This window comes from Cyclopterus lumpus, chromosome 22 (assembly GCF_009769545.1).
Source record: "Cyclopterus lumpus isolate fCycLum1 chromosome 22, fCycLum1.pri, whole genome shotgun sequence".
Lineage (NCBI taxonomy): Eukaryota > Metazoa > Chordata > Actinopteri > Perciformes > Cyclopteridae > Cyclopterus > Cyclopterus lumpus.
Window position 1 is genome coordinate 6,627,223 of NC_046987.1, and position 21,055 is coordinate 6,648,277.

Consider the following 21,055-nt stretch of genomic DNA (forward strand, 5'->3'; position numbering starts at 1 on the left):
TGTGTGTGTGTGTGTGTGTGTGTGCGTGTGCGTGTGCGTGTGCGTGTGTGGAATGCTGTTACAGTCAGTCGAGTAATTCAAGTTTTTCCAGTGTCCTGGATCCTGAGCTTTCTTTCTTCGAAGGTTTAACTCCAGAGAAAGTCCAACATAACAATAGTCGTTCTAATCATGTTTTCTTTTTCTGATATGAGCTTAAATAACTTACAGTGTTTTTCAGCATAGCGTGCTGCCTGACACGCAACTCTGATAAGATCAGCGGAGCAGTTCCCCACCGCAGCAACAGACATCCGGACTGTAATTATTAAACAGAGGCAGAGAGGAACAGGGGCTGACAAGCAGCGGGCTTGTGGACGGATAATAAGGTAGACAGACCGAGATAGTTACCCAGAGCACCAGATGGATGGGCAACAAGACAGGTCGACAAATAGCAAGGCGGCCAGAATGACAGATTGGAAACACCTTAAACTGGGCTCTGCTATAGCAATGAAACAGAACTTCCAGGAATGTATTCAATGTGTGTGTTCTCTCAGCGCGAGGACCGAAGGAATTTGAAGAAGAAGAAAAAATGTTGCCCGCCTTACTCGATGTCTTCCTTTTTTCATGAATGTGATTGGCAGACTACATAGAGCGGATGGGAGTGAGGGTTTGTAGTTGCTGTGGCAACGGCCTGCTCTTTGTTAAAGGCTACATTCCCGGCATCTTATGTTTCTGCGCTGCGATCGATAGAAAGCCCAGCCTGCAGGAGGGACTGATGAACGGACTGGGGCTTTTGCCAGGCCGGGCAGGACTGGCGAGAGAGAGAGAGAGAGAGGAAGGAGTTAGGTGGAAGATGTGCAAACAGGAGGACGGAGAGATAAAACAGCGATAGGAAGAAAGACAGGAGATATGGAGATGTGAGCTATGCAGCTGCTGAGCCGGGTGGAGGGGTGAGTGCTGTGGCTAAGAGGAGCGTGTGCTCTCCTACTCCTTCTGCCTCATCTCGGCTATTTTCTGAACGTCACTCATGCCATCAAAGTATTGTGTGTGCCTGTCTGTGCGCTCATCGTCGACTTATCATCCTCTTTTTTTGTTGCTGGATTCTGCTCTGTGGTGATTGACAGAGATCTGCGAGCAGTCTAAGCGCTTTCTTAAAGGAAGCCTTTCATATTTCTAGCATGTTTCTTCTGCCGTTTGCGACGTGAGCCTCGAAATGATCCGGCGCTCACAGATGTGCCTGACGTTTTGCACACCTAATTGGCAAAGATGGCCATGAGCAGAATGCAGATACGACTAGTAATGAGGCAATTATGGTCAGCCTCACTGTCTACAGAGCCATCTGCCAAGTCAACAACCTGTGGCTGCTGGAAGGTGTTTTTTTCTGTCGCGGGCTGTGTCTTTTTTTCCGAGCTGTGAGGAGACATGGCTCTCAGAGAACATAGTGTTTAACAGTTGCATCTTCCCCATGATTACCGTGCCGTTATCCTGTAGATAATATCATACGTGGTGGCTAGGAGCTGGAGGCATGTTTCACAGAGGAAATGAACAAAATGTCAAATTAAATGACAGAAGAAAGAAAAAAAGAAGAGAAACTGCAAACTTCCCAGATTTATAGATGCCATTTCATCCGTTGGTTTCCACATGTAGCGTGCAGTTATCCTGCCATGCAGAGCAGAAAGTGCTGCTATACCAATGTATACCAATGTGCCTTCATAAGCTGGGACTGTGTGTGTCTCTGTGTGTGTGCGTGTGTGCGTGTGTGTGTGTGTGTGTGTGTGGGGGGTCCAGAGAGGAGCGCGGCGACTGCAGCGATGTCGCTCTGCCACACTGTGCCCACCGGGGTCTAAGCCCCGCGAGTGATGTGCACACGTTTGAACGCCGAGCGGCTGCATCGCGACACATACACCACTCTGCTGATTGCTTCGTTAAATTTTTTTTTAAAAAGCCGGGTCATTTTGGGAAAAATAAATGTAAGGCTGCAGAACACAAACAAAGGGCGAACACAAAGAAGCAGCCACTCGCAGGAAAGGAAACCGAGCGGTGGAGCAATGACGCCAGTTTAAAGTGTTGTTGGGGATTATGCAAATGTGTGCATCTTATTTCTTTTAACTTCTTGAGCCATTGCTTTCTTGTTTTGATTGACTATTAAAACGGGAGATGTATGCAGTCTCGGCACAAACATGGTGTTTTTAAACAGAAGATTTTTGCGATGAATACAGGAAAAAACGTGTAATGACACAATGAGACAGTAACTCTGTGGATTCACTCGTAGACACAAACATAAGCTCCCATTTCATTTCCTGTTCAGTTTGTCTTTCAGTTTGAAAGCCACCCCACCCCCTCAGAGACCCGCACACACACACACACCATTATCGTTGTTGCACGCCAAACCCACATGGGCATTTAGCCTCGCTGCACTCTAACGAGGGTCATTTTCTCGCCATCCGGCTGAAACGTCTTCCATCCTCACGAAACATCCACCAGTTACCCTGCAACCTTTTTTAGTTAAAACCGTTGACGAACATTCACATTTTTTCTTTTTCATTTTAATTCCATTGTATCCGCCTTGCCAGAAGAAGTGACAGTTCATTAAGGGAGAAAAGACTTGGCAGTTTAAAAAGACATAGAGTGCAAAAGGTTGAATGTTTTTTAAAAAAAAGGGGGCGGTGAAGACAGTCTGAGTCAAGCTGTGTGTGGAGTATTCTAACACATTTCTTGTTTGTGTACCGTGTCTTGCAGGGCTTGTTCGTGATGGTGGTCTGTATGGACAAGAAGCTGTGCCGCGACAGAGGGCAACGTGGGTAAAAGAGACATGCGACACCCAGCCCTGAACCACTGCCACCTCTTCCTGGGCGGGGCCTTGCTGCTTCTCCTGGCCAGCCAGACCCTGAGCTGCCCCGCCCGCTGCGAGTGCTCCGCTCAGAGCAAGTCGGTCAGCTGCCACCGCAAGCGCCTGCCCACCATCCCCGAAGGCATCCCCATTGAGACGCGCGTCCTGGACCTCAGCAAGAACAAGCTACGGATCATCACGCCGGACAACTTTTCCTCATTCCTGCAGCTGGAGGACCTGGACCTCAGCGACAACCTCATCAGCGTGGTGGAGCCCGGCTCATTCCGCTCTCAGCTCGCTCTCCGCTCGCTCAACTTTCGCAGCAACCTGCTGCAGCTGGTTCCCGTCGGCGTGCTGTCGGGCCTGACCAACCTCACCCGCCTCGACCTCAGCCACAACCGACTGGTGGTTCTCCTGGATCATGCCTTCCAAGACCTGCGCAGGTTGACGTCCCTCGAGGTGGGCGACAACGAACTGGTTTTCGTCTCGCAGCGGGCCTTCACGGGATTACTTGGACTCCAAAGTCTGACCCTGGAACGTTCCAATCTGACCGTGGTTCCTACTGATGCTCTGGCACACCTGCACAGCCTAGTCGAACTGCGAATGCGCTACTTGAGCATCAGTTTTCTAAAGCCTTTCTCCTTCAAGAGGTTATCACGTCTACGCCGACTGGAGATTGATTACTGGCCCTGGCTGGACACGTTGCCTGCCCTCTCACTGCACGGCCTCAACCTCACGACGTTGATCATAACCAACACCAACCTGTCTGCCTTCCCTGGTGCGGCACTGCGTTACCTGCCCTACCTCACACATCTCAACTTGTCCTACTGCCACATCCAGCACATCCATCAGGGAGAGCTGGGCCAACTCCCACACCTGCTGGAGCTCCACCTGCAAGGGTCTCATCTGATTTCTATTGAGCCCTTTGCATTCGCGGGCCTCAAATCTTTGCAGCTACTGGATGTGTCACAGAACCGCCTGGACTCTCTGGAGAGTGGAGTGTTTGCCTCGCCAGACGTCCTCCAGAGGCTCTGTCTGGGTGGAAACCCATTAGTGTGCGACTGCAGATTGCTTTGGCTGATCAATAGCCATAAGCCCCCCTTTCTGCAGATTCTGGATGTGCAGCCAGAGTGCAGCGCCCCAGAGCACCTCCTGGGGAAACCACTCCGTGACCTCAAGGAGCCCCTGGTCTCCAGATACATGACCTGCACCAAACCCCGGATTGGACCTAACACGACCCAGCTTGCTGATGGCTGATGAGGGTCAGCCTGCCCGCCTGAACTGCACGGCGGAGGGAGCACCTCGGCCCTCAGTGGTGTGGATTACGCCTCACAGACGCTCCATCACAACCAAGAGCAGTGGCAGGGTGGAAGTCCAGCCGGATGGTACCCTGGAGATCAAGGAAGCGGAGCTGCATGACAGCGGTGTGTACTTGTGCATTGCCAGTAACCCGGCTGGAAACGCCAGCCTGTCGGCCTCTTTAGCTGTGAAAAGCCTGGGCATCGGGGACAGATCTCACTTTAGCAACAGGAGCTCAAACTATCAAACAGACTCTAACAGCACGTGGGGTAATGGGACAGTACTGTACAACATGACAGTCCCCATAGACCTTAAGACCATCATTATATCTACGGCAATGGGCTGCCTGTCCTTCCTAGGTGTGGTCATCTTCTGCTTCCTGCTTCTGTTCATCTGGAGCCGAGGGAAAGGGCGCCATAAGAGCAACTTTGATATCGAGTACGTCCCACGCAAATCCAACGGGGCGGCGGCAGACGTGACAGAAACAAGTGGCCCGAGACGAGTCAACATGAAAATGATTTGAAAAAAGGGACGCAGACTTGAATATGTGCACAACACATCAGCTTAAAAAAAACTAAACAAAAAAAACCGTTTTTTTTCTATGACTCAGTGGATTTGTGAAAAAAACGAAAGTGACGTGCTATTTATAGTGGGTGTCAATATGACGGTGATCTAGTGATAAAGTGGGCATGTGGATATAAAAGTGATCTATGAAACGTGTTTATATGAAATACAGTACATTGAATATATTACTATAATCAACATATCAATATGGGAGTGATATAGTGCTGCACTAGGCATGTCTTTCAGTGGTGATGTGATGAGTAATGATGTTGTCGACCCTCCGTGACATCAGGGTGCAGGAGGGAGCCGTTGGGAGTGACGGGACATCTGCGCATGGCTGGAGAGCCATCATCGCTGCGACATGTCAGGACTAAATGGTCTCAAACCCATCTTATAGCTGCAGAACGGAAGGAGCGTGTGTTGTGTTCATGTGCGCGCGTGCGCGCGTGCGTGTCTTTGTGAGTGCATCGGTGTGCGCGTGTTCGCATCTGCGCGTGCGTTTCTTTGTGCATGTGCACGCATTGCCTTTCTCGTCGGACGGAACAGTCGAGGCGAACGATTGGGTCCAAAGCATTTTTCCAGGCCTTTGTTTGTGTTCGGTCGTCGTAAACAACAGTATTGACGCTGTTGACTAAAGCAGACATTTGTCTATGTTTTGTATGCAAAAATCACAATGATTATATTCAAGAGAAAATGCTGCGTACATTTAGAAAAAAATTATAATGTCATTGCCCCTCCCTTGGAATGACTCAATCATTAAATTGGTATTTTTCCAAACTCAAGGAACACACAGTAGTTGAAATGTGAAGTCTGAGCTTTCTTTCTTTTTTACCGGATAGCTCCCTCACTCTTTTCCTGAGAGATAGCAGTGGTCAGAGTTGTTATTACTCTGGAAAAGCTTCCAGCCACAGAAATGGCATGTTGAACCCATTTTATAACATTATAAATCATCGGCAGATTTTCCTGCCAAACAAATCCCTCGATATGATATAAAAGAGTCGGTGGCGAGACAGAATGGCAAAGATTTAATGGCCGGTGCCCTCTTTGGGACAAAGACAAAGTTGAGCTCCACAGATTTATGGGTTGCATTTCCCCCCCTGTCACATTTCTTTCTTTGATCGCACCTCTTCAAGCTAGCGTGTCCATATTCTTCCCTAGGGCGCCACGGGTATTTGGGGTATTTAATAGATGGCAATTTGAAAGTTGTAGTTGAAATCTTGTATTGTTTAGTTTTTTTGTTGAAAATGTTTTAAATGTTAAGGAAAAAAAAAAAGAAGAAAAAACAGTAAAACCAATTAAGGGCAATTGTTTGTAATGCAGGGAGGTGGGTGTTAAGTTGTGTGATCCTGTTGTGATGAGATGTTTCAAGGTTGTATAATTGTTTTCATATGACAAATTGATGGGTATATTTTCAAAAGGAAATAAATCTTAATCATAACCCGATAAATGGACTTGCGGTAGTTTACATTTTGTTTGCTGACTTTACAGTGATGTTAACATATTTCATTTTCAATCCCGTCCTATTAATCCCTTTCTCTCAATGATATCAGTTATAATATTTAAAATTCTTCCTATAACCCATGGTGTTTCTCTGTCACTGAGTATTGTATTGATCTACAGTCATTCCTTTTTTCATATTCCATATATCATGTCATATAGTAAACCTTCTGTTGTAACAACCCAACATTTATGTCATTTTTACTTGTATGATCAGTGTATTATCAGGGGCAAAGTGATTTGTATATTACCATAATCTTTCTTGTATTTCGCAGGATATTTTGACAGCTCAGCCTGTGTTTCCTGTCCAGACCATGTTCTACCAGCTTGCTCGTAGCTATACCTAAAAAAATAGTGACGCACTATAATTTGTGTATAATAATTCAACAAAACCGCTGTTCATATTCCATGTTTAGTCCACGCTGGTGGCATATGCGGCTCTTTGGATAGCGCAGCCATTTTGTTCGCCAAGAGTCTCCTGAGTATAAATAATAAGGACCCCTTACTTTTCCTCCAGCACCACCATGAGGTTGACATTTTTAGTTTTTGGATTAAATGTCTCAGACTTCCCCGTCTTTAACCCAAAGCTCTCCTGCTTGTTGTCCTCCCATTTTCCATATGTCTTTCGGTTTGGGCTTCTTCGGCGTGTCGTTTTCCCTCAGCAACAGAGTCCCGGCGGTGCTGACAAATTCTAGATCTGATCGGGCATCACACTTCCTTGTGGTCCAGGCGGGGATTGGAAAAACTTGGTGACAGCATGCATATTGCTGTTCACGCTGATCAGAAGGCATCAAAACTGGGACACGTCAGAATTGGGACACTTTGAGCTGTAGCGTGCGTATGTCGGCTGAATAACTGAACACACGCACACACACGTTACATGACTTGACACACCTATGGTCATATACGTATATTCCAACCCAGGCCAAGTGCCACACTGACAAAGAGCTCTTAGCATCAAAGGAAATGCTAATTTAGCATTCCCGCTCAAACAGAAAGCGTCTTTTTCAGACGGCACTTCCCGCTATCATGCTAACGGTAAAAAAAGAAAGAAAGCTGTCTTTTTGTGTGTGAAAGCTCACAGGGAATATTCAGGCAGCTGCTGTTCAATCCCGAAGACGAGATCAAAGTCCCTTCAATAGGCTTTTTATTGTTGCTGTTGTACCCCAGAGAGTGCTGTATACAATGTAGAAGAAATGTAATGCAAGTGTCACCGGCTTGTTTCTGCACATATCTCTTGTAGATGGAGGATTTCCTCATCAGTTCTTCAATGATTCAAGCTCACACAAGCGCATAGACTATTGTAATGGAATGGTACAGATGCCTTTTACTCAGTCAGGCAAAGAAACAACACGCCATTAGCTTCGCTTTACGCCTGCGAAGAAAACAGGAACCGTTATCCATTGCAGTAAAAATACCATGCCAGCACTGAATTACAACACTTGAATGTTTGGTGTTTAGGCTGTGGGGCATGCACCCTTAAATTAATAATTTCAGACATCATAAAGGATCTTCATAAAAAATCTGTCACAAACTTGCAGCTTCATCAAAGCCCATGAATCAAAGTGAACCAGACTCTGTGGGGCCGGGTGCTGCATCAGCGTGAGTTTAGCTTGGTTGTTAAAGAGGATTTTCGTCACAGCAGAGATCCAAGTTTTTTGGGGGTGGTTATAAGTTTATCCTGTCTCATGAGATCATGTTTCTTTCAGGGCCAACTTAATAACTGCAAACAGATATGTGCATACATGAATGTGACATCTGTCGGCACAGGGACAAGATTTGGGGAATGGAAGCATTCTGGTTTTCCGATTGTGGTCCGAGTGGTTTTGACCAATCACGTTTGAGCTGGCTTTGGTTGTACGCAATCTCAGAAACCTATTGGCCATCTTTTGGCAACAATTTAGCTTTGTTCCATTTCATTTATGGATCCATACGCGGATAGGGGGTTAGAGAGATTAGCCGTAGACTAACTCCATTCTCGCAACGGAAGTTGACAGATCGGACTGTAAACAGTGACCAGTGCACAAAAGAGGAAGTCTTGGTCCAGATATCCATTACATGGATATCCCAGTCATTCTTATCCCCAAGGTTTCTAATACTGACACTTTGTCACACATCCCTCTGCATCTAAAACCGACTAAATAGGCACCCTCAAGTTTCTGTATGAGTCACACAGGGCTTTCAAGTAACTACAATGTACACCCATCTGCATCATTATTAGACACTGAGAAAATGCTGTTGGAATGTGATGGTGTAGGACAAAGACCAAAGGTCTAGGAGACCTGTATTTCAGTGTTGGTAACTTTGATGTTTGAAGTTATCTATTTTCTGTTCTTATGGTACATTGTTTACATGTCATGCACTTATTTTGAGGTCAGCTTCTCTCTCTGGACAATTGGCTCCTTCAAGAAAAAAACATATTGTACCAAAGTTGGAACAATTGTGGTTATTTCTTCTGTGCCCTGCTCACTCATTTCTAGTGGGTGGGGCACATTTGCAAAAAGATGTCAGATTCAGATTTCACAGCCTTGTCTTGTACAAATGGCATCTGGCATACTAATTCAGTGGTTAGCTGATTTACCGCAAGCTTTGATTCAACTTATCACCAATTCTATCCTTATTGCATCCTCGTACCAAAGCTTGATGAGACACAGACCGTTGTCCACACTGCCGCACTTGTGTTACCAATCATTTCACTGTCTGGTTGCTCCAGACATCTGTGCGGTTTTGATCTGGGCTTCACAGCAACCCAAATCCATAAAGAATATTGGAGTTTTGAGCAGTGGCTCTTCCCAGTGCCCTGAGGCTTGCTGATGATGGACAGACGATAATGAAAGGTCAGACGCTAATCGAGCTGGCCGGCAGGTTCAAGCCACGCAGGACCCCAGAAGGCCCTCGGTAAAGAGCTGTAAAAGTGTAATGCTATATAGCCTGTTGGTTTTGATGGTGCTGGTGTTGTACTGTTTTAATAAAATCTGCTGCTCTGTAGCCCTAATTCTCTTCAGACCATCCATCAACAAATGAGTACAGCCATCTTTGCATTTACAGTACATTACCGCAGATACAGTGCATAAATCACCGGGCTTGTCTATATTGATAAAAAACTACATGAGATTAAATACTCCACTTATTGACCCATCACTTCGCATACGAAAAAACCTGCTTCACTGACTTTCAGTGCCATATTTCTTCATAACATTTTTAAAAAGGCTCATATTCAGTCCAGCAGTAATCATACACTTAATGGTGTAAAAACAGATGCAGCCCCAGATTTATAATTGTGTTTACAGTTCCTAAATTGTAGCTTGGCATCTTTCGCAGTGCTGGAAGTTTCCTCATCTGAAGCATACGCAGATACTATGTCTCTGCAGCAATGAATAACAGAAGGATGCAAGTATACGATGATTTTATGAAGATGAAAAAAAACCTTCACAAGGCTTTTATGTGACTTAAGAAATAACAAAGTATTCCTCTGAGAAATGAAAACTTACATTTATAGGCAATATAACACCCACTGGCTCAATGTAATACACTCCCAGTAACTGTGGCTTTTTTACAGTTCCGTAGTCAATCTTCCATTCGAATACGGTGCCAATTTCAATCGTGTTTCCATCCACGAAGGTTGATGCGCAAAATATAGAAGCTGGCAAGACAAAAAATACAAAAAAACTGCTGGTGGTACTAATTCTCCAGTCAGGTGCCATAAAACCGTTCCAAAAGAAGGTGCCGGGAACGGATGTAATCAAAAAAATGCGCCTGTCAAGCCTCAGATGATGGAAAACCCTCATGAGCGACATTACAATCGTCGCATGAGAAAGATTTAGTGAAAAATAAATCCCATGCTTCATGTATGCCATAATGTATTCGCTCCCCCTGTCTCGCATTGTTTTCCAAATAGATGTTTTGACTTGTTTTTTTAAAAAAAAATTATGGAGTAAATTGCACATACAAACAGGGGGATGTAATCACCCCTTTTCTGACATTAGCGCAGCCATCGTGGCACCGGGATGATGTTTTTCGTGTTGTCACTGACTTTCACCCTCATTTCTCAGCGATGGCGAAGGCGCACTCACCGGCAGCTCCCCATTTAACTCCGCCATTCTGGTCAGAGTCGAGCGCCACTCGCTTCGTCTTCGTGGAACTGCCCTATTAAAACGCAGCTTGTGGCAAGTGTCAGGGAAAGGCGCCGGGTGAAAGATGGGAGCAATAACAGGAAAGAAACACATCACGGTGTGCCCCCCGCATCGGCCACCCCCTCCCTTCCCTTGGGCTGTGGATTGAACCGATGTGTTGCCCAAACCTCAGGAGAGTTGACCAGGTTCAAGCCTGACGTCATTGTACAGACTTTACCCCACCTACACACAGAGTTGTACGAGGGAGCTCATGAAGACGCATTACTTGCTGTGCGTCAAATGTGTATCAGGAATTAGAACTCGGGGGACCTGGAGGCATGCAGTGTGATTCATGCTGAGGCCGTGGAGAATAACAGTCATATGAGAGACGTCCCTCTGGGCTTCTCCACCGACCCTGCAGGCGGCTCGGCGTTCAAGCGGCCTTCCACTCAGCAGCGCTGCAACCGTCTCAGTCCACGTGAAACACCAGAACCACGACTTTTATTCTGAAGGACGGAGAGGGAGCACGCCATTGTCCATTCGTTTCTTTGAATCTGCGGCGCGTGAGATGAATGATTATGAAATGATTAATTCGTGAGTTACGACTCCCTGCCCCGTCTCCTCTCGTGGATACTAAATCGCAGAGGAAGAAAAGCAAAGCTAGGTGCTGATTAATTCAAACCTTAACTCTCCTTAAAACAAGCCTCCTAGTCAGCTTTAAATAGGCCCATTGTTCAACTGAAATTCGCTCTCACAAGACACAGACGTCTTTTCGTGCCAGCGTTCGTGTCAGTGAGTCACCAATTGATTCGGTGCATTCTGGCCAACGGCAACAATCGCGAAGGTGTGACCCGCGTGCAAGCCCGATTGGAGTTGTGACCGAGTGCAGCAGGCTTTCGTTATTGATGGGCAGAAAAAGCTTGAATAAAACTCACGCCGCAAACGACCGCGCGGCCTAATTGTACGTATTGCACTCGAGAAGGATCCGGTCCCCGTGTCAGCCAGCGGTCAGAGTGATGAGGCAGGAGTCAGAGCCTTTGCTGGATGAAGAGGTCACAGTCATGCTTAGAGGGTCAGGAGAGCTAATTAGACGGATGAATGACGGGGACCTGGGGGGCTAAATGCAATTACCAACAGAATGAAAGGCATAAGTAGAGAGGATAAACCCATGAGATGAGATGATGAAAGTATAACTCTTTTAACTTTAAGCCCACGAAATACCTGACGTCAAAGTCAAATGTATGCAGGCGCTGGAATAAGTGTGAGCTTTGAGAGAGAGCAGGAAGCTCGCCGCACAAACAACTGACGGCTCATTACCACACAGCACACACTCTGATCCTCGGGAGGATGAGTATGCCGCCCTTCTGTCAGGGAATTTAGGGACACTACGACGACCGCAATTTGACTCTGTGAAAATCTGCCCGCTTGCCAAATTTAACTGATGAGATTAAAAATAAATACAAAGCTGCAGCGCATCGGGATAACAAGGATCACCTGCTCCTAAACATCAACCCCCCGTCTCCTCCCCCCCCCACTCAGCAGGTGCTGCCAGATGAGTCGGACAGAGCCTGCAGACGGCACAGTGTCACTTCAAGCACGTCTGGAGAGGGAAGTCGCCTGAATAATCATTATAGCCTGTTCAGCTATTCCCCCCCCTCCCCCGCCCCTCCCCAAAAAAGGCAGCAATAAGCAGAAGAAGTGCCGGTGCTGTGTGTTTCATGTCGTCTGTTTGATTGTTGGATCCGGCTTAAAAGACACGCGGGAAACCTGCACGGCTGTCGGCTTGGCTTTCTTCCCAAAGACTGTCACCGTTTTGGAGTCCCTTCATGTCGTAGCAGCATCGGAAGGATTTCTGGAGGAATTTGAATCTGCAGAAGCAAGACTGGGGGGTTGACTCTTACCCGGTGTCTGGCGGCACAGTGGCTATAAGAGCAACGGGCCATGCATGAACCCCTGAAGAACATTTGTACATACAAGCAGGTGACAGGTGCGTATATATACTGGAGGATTCTGTGAAGCCCCAGAACATGTCCATTGATATCATCACACAACAGCTTGATCGGACCAAGTGTTGATTGGAAGGACGACAGGCGTTTCTACAGGCGATTGTCACGAACTTTGCACCGCATTGACGATGAGCAAAAGTTCCATAAATAACATTTGAGTTAATTGTAAATGTTCGTATGAAGAGGACGAAGGGAAAGAGAGAGGCCTGGATAGCTCAGCGCCAACTTCCCGGGTGCGCTCATAGGACATCGGCCGACCAGACAAAATTAGAGAAAAAGCAACAATGCACGGCTGTGCTGATATTCAGTAAAACAGCAATTAATCAACACCACTACCCCGACTTACACACCTTTACCATCTGCCTTGCTACATCACCAAAAAAAACGTGTGCACTGGCACTGCACATTAGCATTAGATGTAAGGTGTGGAATCGTCCAATATGGATGCGATGCCTCTCAAATGGGCTGATGAAAAACCTTTGTGTGAGACGGGCTACGCACTGTTGTTGTGTGCGGCAGCAGAAGAAAGCTATATAAAAAGTTCAACAGAATACTGAGTGAATTCTGCGGCTGCTCGGGTCTGGGTTCTGAGTAAAGCAGCCCCGCCGAGTGCCACTGGCACTTAGGCACACGGAATTGGAAAACAAGTTCAAAGGGATTGTGGAAGCTTTGGTCTTGACCCAAGAAAGACCTGCGAGGGACAAAGCAACGCCCTGAGAAAACAGCGGGCTGCCAGTAGAGGTGGTTTTCTTAAAGAAGGATGAGGCAGGGTGAGTTCAAATAGATTCTCAAGCAGAGACAGGGGGCCGACTGGGGGGACTGTTGTAGGGCTCTGCGTGGCCACCGGGGAGGCGTGTTAAATGACACATGAAAGGGAAGACGCTCAGGTACAGTAGGCCGAGACGTACTGTAGCAGCTGTTGCCGGAAGGCTGTAAAGACAGGATACATCCTCGTGAAATCTTTGGTAAATACGGATTCCAGACTACCTGCCTCGACAATCGGCTTAAACATTTTTTCATTTATTTTTTTAAAGAGCATGTGCATTTTTTCCTCGTGCATCATCATCCCATCCCGTGAGATGCAAGAAACAAACGTTAGCCACAGGGTTTGAGGGAGACCGGAAGGCACTCGTATAAACAAATGATGTAATCACGGCAAAGTGGTGGAGCAGAGGCAGGTGTTCAAAGGTTTCACAGCTCTCAGCAGAGCAAATAAAGCATGATGAGCATACATCCCAACACAAACACAGCCAAAAGGTCTGGACAATAACTGGTGCCTTTGAGCCAGAACAATGCCCAGTGAATGACTTCTGCAACCGCGGCGCATATTAAAAGACATGAGATAATAAAGGAATACATTTTTAAAAAGGGGAGACAATTAAAGTGTTACATTAAGCCCATAAAAATCTCTTTCTGAATGCATTTAGAGTGGAACTTGATCAAACCTGAAGCGATGCATTAAAAATTTAAAAAAAGATCAGAGGGACACGCTGTTGTCATAGCATCACCCGTGATGAAAGCACGTTCAGGGTGAAATGTGTCACTGAGTGTTAACTATTCAGATTGTCCGCACAGATTGGAGGTCTTGGGCTTTCAATACATTTATAGCCTCCATTGAGAGGAGCAGCTCCCGGTTCCTTTGTGGTCAGGACGCTCCTGGTGACGGCAGATTTTCGGGACATGGTGAAATGTGTAACACCAGGTTGGTAATGTTAATACTGTATAACAATAAATAGTGTTAAAATAGCGTGAAAAGATATTATTATGCCTGCAGGGGGAAATGTGTGTGTGTGTGTGTGTGTGTGTGTGTGTGTGTGTGTGTGTGTGTGTGTGTGTGTCCGTGGCTAATTATGCACAACTGAGCGAGATTCAGCTCTTCTTTGTTGTGATGGAGACACACCTAGCAGAGAACCTTTTTGTTGTTGTTGTTAGATACAGTTATTAATTATTCCTGACAATACTTCAAATGTAGCACGGGGGCTTCTTATTCTGTGTGTTCCCACTGTAACATTGATTTTGTGATATAATCTTTGGTCCAGTGTGAAACCAGTGAAAGTAACTGTCACTCAGATAGCAAGTGTATAAACCCCCATTAAAGTATTTACGCTTTGATTCCTTTCACCACGTCTACGTTGCGTGAAGCTTTAGCTGCACTCATGTATTCCTCTTCAACGTCTTCCAGTGCTTATGTTATGAAAATAAAGCTCTCCAGCTCTTTAAAGTTCCTCAGCTCACACCGTTCAATAGGCAATTTGCTAATCCACTGCTTCACCATATTAGACACATTTATTTCTGATGATGCTCAAACTATATGAACCCAGGGAAAACCAAGACTCTGTATAGCGTTCGCACAGCGTTGTGATGCTGTGCATCATATGTACATTTGTACATTCCTTGTTATGGCCCTTTGACAAATGCACACCCATTGTGATGAAACAGTGTTGCTTCATAGAGAGCAAGTACATGAACACCCATCAAAGCTCCGGTTCTTGATCATCCTAACATCTCTTGATCAGTCTTTGAGACCGTATTTGAGACAGACACAGTGGCCTGCAGCGCTAGTCTGTTTAGCCGTCTATCGAAAGCACTTTTTCCCTTTTTTTCCCTTTCTTTTTCCTGATTATAATGATTGGGACCGTGGCAGCGAGCTACATTGCAGCACGGGTGAGAGAAAATGAGGGTTCTTTGAAGCTCCTTCCTTTGAATGGCGACACTGATCGTTGTGTCAAACCTGGAGGCTGCTTTGAAACCATACAAAGGGACCAGGCTTATTATGGCCCAGTGGCCTGTCCATACTTCGCCCTTTATAATAAAACAATTGAGCAGTAATTGGAATTGGCAGGCGGCAGCTTTTGCCGAGGCGTGATCATGAGCGTGACAGACTGAGGATCTTTGTGATCCGACTCATGTGATTCATCATTTTTGGTTCTTCCTCCCGCTGTATTTGCAATGTGTATTCATGTCGGCGTTTCATGTTTAATGTTTAATCGTATATGAGACTGTGCCCAACACAGTTTACTTTTACCATCAATATGTGTGACTTATTTTCAGATCTAACACAGGGTGTGTGAAGGAAGATGTAGGGGGGGGGGGGGGGTGTTACTTCACCAATGAGGTGGCAGAATGAGAAAAAAACTAACTTGGAGTCACGGAGGCCCCCGGAGGCAGCTGCGAGGGCAGCTTTGCCCCATTTTTCGTGGCCATGTAGGTTAGCGGGGAAAGGACTGATGTTAAAGCGATTCTAATGGATGCGGACGATGAGCATCAGGCAGCCGGCCCGGGTGGAAAATAGAGCCCGTCTGTCCGTCCATGTTGGGCGGAAAAGAGAGACGTCGCCGCTGTCACTCCCCTCGATCACGTCTCCCTGTTTAAAAAACACTCAGACACTAATGAAGTGAAGCGCAGACACAGAGACACCGCCGCAGACTCCAAAACCTCAGAGCTTTTAGCGCACATCGCTGCTCAGTCATCCGATGTAGCTTTGTACCTAGAATCCAAATTTAACCATGTTTAATCCAGATTTAATTAGCAATTCATTTTAGTATTTACTGTGCCAAACACATAAGAGATCGCTGTGAAAGGACTTAGCGAGATGCTATTAAGCGTCTTGACTGTCTTCATCAAGGCTATGTGTTCTTACCTTTAAAATTAAACGATGCAAGATTTTCCTAAAGACAATGTAGAGACTCGTATGAAAAATGTTCCTCTCAATTATCGATTTGGAGTCTTCTGGTGTTGGGAGGAGGGATCATAGTTCCTGCATACGCCTTTAAAACTAAGTTTATAATTATGACACTTTATTTATTTGAATTTAAAATAGTATTAGAAATGTACTTGAAATGCTATTTGAAATGCAAGGCTTTGAAACACAGGTAAAAAGCAAAAATCTGGCTGCCAGTCTCACTCACCATTTCGCTGAATTGGGAGCTATTTGTGTGTTGTAATTACTTTTCAAATCGTGTTATGGTCAATCTCAGGCTATTTTGTTTATGTTTTACAATATTTTCAGATGGTTCCTATTATTAACTCTACTGAAATTAACAACAGTAGCAAAAACATTAAATGTAACTATTGTTAGAAAATACACAATAATATCAAATAAATAATTTAGGTAACAGGACTTTACGTTGAGATTTTGGTTTGGTTTGGTTACTTTATTAGTACCCGTAGGTAGACTTGGTTTGCCGTAGAAAACAGTAGAAAACGAGGCATCCATCTCGACATACATTACAACAAACACATACAACCGGACAAACATGATAAAAGTACTCAAAGCTACAGATGTATAATTATAATAATAATAATAATGTGTTCACCTGCGTGATGGCTGCTGGAACAAAGCTGGTTTTATATCGCTTTGTTCTGCACCGTGGTACTAAATATCTCCGTCTGGATGGGAGAAGCTGAAATTCCCCGTGCAAAGGGTGGGAGTCGTCCCTTAAAATGGAGCCGGCTATCCGTTCTAACTGTCTGGTGTACAGGGACTCTGGACTAAGTTGTGTCTCACCAATCAGCTTGCTGGACCATCTCACAATCTGATCGCAGTCACACTTACAATATGATCAAAAACACAGAGAATGGAATGAACTTACTTTTAGTCTTCCCATGGTCTTCTACAAGAATCAAATGACGATACTACCTGTTGATCATGTGACTTATACTATAAGCTCCATCATATCTATCAACTCCATAATATCTTAAGGAGCTTATAGTACCATATTACCGCACTAAAGAGCTGTGCTCACTTAATTAATGCAGGGTTGTGGTTCCTAGAATCTTAAAAAGTAGGATGGGAGCCAGAGCCTTCAGTTATCAAGCTCCTCTTCTATGGAACCAGCTTCCACTTGCAGTCACCTCATTTAAGAGTAGACTTAAGACTTTCCTCTTAATATTGCTTATAGTTAGGACTGGCTCAGATTTGCCCTGGTCCAGCCCCTAGATATGCTGCTATAGGCCTAGGCTGCTGGGGGACATCTTAGGATACACTGAGCTCTTCTCTCCTCTTCTCTCTCTCCTTTTGTATACAATTCTGTACACATGACATCTATTGTACTTCTGTCCATCCATTTTGCTTCCTCTGGGGACCATGAATGATTTTGTCAGTCCAGCCAACAGTTGTCGAGACCACCATTTTAGACCATCCGATATGAGCAGCATTAGCATCGACAGAGGCACTGGCATGGCAAAAAAAAGTAATCAGCTGGGTATCCATTTGCTATGCGTTTATGATAAATAATGCAGTAGTAATAACTAATAACCGACAATCTCTCCAGTCATGGGTCAACCACAGGAGAATACAGTCAGTGCAGGCAACTTCTTCTCGACTATTAGCGCACAGAAGCTGCTGGATTCACATTTATGCCTGCTAATTATGTGTGAAACTGTGAAACAGAAGGTTTCTTTTAGCGAGTGATTACCATGACTAAAAAAAGGCATCCTTTGAAGCCAGGGATACAGAAGTTCGGATAAATGACACTCTTTGTGAATGGGAATAAAAAGGGACTGTGAATGGGAAAGCACACAGACAGATTTAGCTCCCACTCATTTGGGGGCAGACATAGATAAAATGGCATTTGCATGAAAAGTCTGAAACAGAAATTCTGTGGAAAATGTAATTTTATGTCAAAAGTCAAATTAAAGACACCGTCAAAGTATTGGCAATAGGCAGCTATTAGGCAAGCAACATCATTATGAGCATTGCTTTTTTTAAACCACAGATTTGTTCAGGATATGGTTCGAACATTTTGGTTAGACACACTTAGAGGAGAAGATCTTGACTGTGGTGTTCATACAGTAATTATGAAGCTACAGCCCGGAGACAGTTAGCTTAGCCTAGCATAACAGCTATAGCCTGGCATGGTCCAATGGTTAGGCCTACGGTTAAATAAATCTGCCTACCAGCAACTCTAAACAGGGGTTTGACATGCAATAGCACCTCTTACAGTCTGTAAGCAATGACGTATCGCTCTCAGCCATCGCTCGGGGAGGCCACAGCTGTCGAAAAAAACACAAAACCGCACACTCATCTGTGTTTCTTAGCTGCGCCAACCATTTCTGTGAGTTAGTGCAAGCGACCACCTGGCATTGGGCTGAAATTCGACAGTTGAAACGCTTGTGAACCTTTCGGAATTCTGTAGCCTACAACTTGAGTCCGTTGTTTGAATGTCGATTCTGACAGCCGACCAGGCAACAACCAGCCATTAAACAGTTGTTGTTCAATGTTTAAAGCTTGCTAACTCTTGCTGGGTGGCTGGGGCAGCGCACAACTTTTGTTGCCAACACGCGCACGCAGGGTTTTAGAAACACAGTGAGCTTTAAGGACGCTGGTAGGCAGATGTTTTTTTTTTTGGAAAGGCTTGCTGTTTACCCATTTCCAGTCTTTGGCTAAATTAACGTCTCCAGCTTTATATTCAATGAACAAATATGAGCTACGTATAGCTCAATGGCTATTTCACTACATTTCCAAGCAAGACCTTGTGCAGGCAGAGAGTTGCTTTGTGCATGCAAGAATTTCGTGCAATGATCAAAATCGAAAAGTGTGAATAAAAAGACTGTTACTTTCCCACCTACTGAAGCAGGTGGGACAGAACAGGCATCCAAAAAGTGGTACTTAAAAGACACATATATTGTGGGTGACGTACACAGTTATCTGAGCCTCTGCCCTGGTGCAAGAAAACCTGCGAGAAACAAAGTAACACCATCACAGTGCGCTAACACTGCCAGTGAGTCGGTTATTGGTCCGGTCTGTTCTGACTGCGGGCGGTTGGAGAGGCTGATTGCATCTTTGTGGCGGTCTGCAGCCACAAAAATGCCGGAATAGGTAAATCTAATATGTCACGTAATTTTTTTCCACCCGATCATCACGTTACGCTGTCATACCAGCAAACTGCACAGCCGATGGCTGGCAGGCGGCAATAGGGTGGTAATAACCCCAATGTAAACTGGGAAAAAACAATCACGGTAATTGTTCCCTAAATGGCTTTTGTGAGGATTTAAAAGAGGTACAAAAAGCCAATAAAGAGCTAAATCAGTTTCTCATGAATTGAGATTCCAGGAACCTGACTTTGCTTTTGAAGATGAAAAGATTTCTAACAGGAAGGGGAAAGATCCTGAGGCGCTTTTGTGTAAAGCTAGGTGATGAGGTACACGAAAGTCCTCTTCATCTAGAACGAGTGGAACTGTGTGTTAAAAAGGAAAATCATGCACATTTTCACTTCGGCTTCGACTTTTATCAGAGCAGAGATAATAGAAGATGCATAAATAACACCCTCAATTTGGAAAATCTGCCACGAGGAAGTTACCACAAAAAAAGAGAGAGAACAAAAAAATAACATGTTGCATTAGTTCTACAAAATTGTCATAGATCCTTTGGCCTCCGAGGATTATAAAGTAATTTATAAGCCAATCGCCTCTGTTGCAGGAGCGAGGCAGCAGTGCTGTTCACAGAATGCAATCACATCAGCAGGGCGGCCAAAGGGCTGCGAAGCCACGCAGTTTGGAGTGGCTGTTGACGGTCAGTGACCTTGAAAACTTCAGCCGGAGCCAACTTTGTGGATAACCGTCCACACGTCGTCCGAGTTTGGTGTTGCTGCAGCTCCATAGAGAGAGCGAGAGAGAGAGAGGGTGGGGGGGGGGGGGGGGAGGGAATTTGTATATCTTGTTCTTGTGATGTGGCTCCAGTATATAGAGGGAAGAGTGATGCAAACGCGTTGAAAAATATGTTGAGCAAAGACTTTCCGAAAAAATTAAAAGGAATAATGTAAGCATTCGAATAGAAGGAAAGTGGGGGAAAAGAAACACAGGAAGCTGTGGTGGAAAGAATATGAAGGTGTTAAAGAATATTCAGTATTATTTGGAGAAAGTTCCCATGAGTCCTACATCTCCGCTGAATCCTGCCTGGATGTAGTTAGTCGGCCACAGTCACTTCGTAACCGTGCGCTTATACCAAGCCCATATCAATCAAATGGTAATGGTCTGTCCGAATGTAGCACAATTCGCCTCCACGCCACATCTTGTTTGGTCAATTTGTGCAGAAACTGAGATACAAAAACATAAATTTGTGCATTTCTTTTCTTTTCTTTTTTTTTTTTTTTTTACAAAAGGGCTAATGCAGTGCGGGACTATTTCTAAGGCTGGAGCGGTGACTTCGTAGAATCTTGTCCGTCATTGTGAGGTTGCCAAGCAAGAAAGCAAATGGGAGAATTTCTGAAAAATGACATGCCACCCCCGAATGTGTCCGAGATTGTGTCACAGCTGAGTGTACAATTTTCACCTCTCTGTGTAATTTTGGTGACATAGTTAGGGCTTGTTGCTTGCAGGGGCGTTCACTCCATTTAGAGCCAGCAGTTGGTGTGAGATTAGTAGTAATAGTATTGTGAGTCGGTGTAAGTTTAATAAGCGTGTCAACAAATATACAGCGCTGTCAATAGGTGTGAAGGTATTTATGGTCCCATAGTAATTTAGTAATTCAACCAAATGTCTGTGATGGGAAAAGGCTTGTTGGTGTTGCACACACTTTCACCCGGAGCTTATCTTCACATGCTCCGTGGATGTGTGTTAGAGACACATTCCCTAATTTTGCTGTTGAATGAAAGGAGGACGAAGGGTGAAATTGGAAAATATTACACATACCCTAAAGGAAAATAACACACTTGTGTTAACATCGGTTGACACAGTTAAGGTTCCCCCGGAGGAGGTCTGCAGCTAGGGACTCATGGGAGGTGTCATGAATGCAATTTACAGTTGAAAGGAGGAAAAGATAAGGGGAAGGA

The 21,055-nt window shown here is 45.1% G+C and overlaps 1 protein-coding gene across 1 annotated transcript; it reads left to right on the forward strand.

Moving 5' to 3' along the window:
- Positions 1 to 308: 308 nt before the first annotated feature.
- Positions 309 to 6,120, forward strand: lingo2b (leucine rich repeat and Ig domain containing 2b). Its single transcript, XM_034525117.1, is given in 3 exon segments — positions 309 to 926; positions 2,716 to 4,048; positions 4,050 to 6,120. Coding segments are annotated over 2 exon segments (1,839 nt in total). The 5' UTR covers positions 309 to 926; positions 2,716 to 2,788; the 3' UTR covers positions 4,629 to 6,120.
- The last annotated feature ends 14,935 nt before the right edge of the window (positions 6,121 to 21,055 follow it).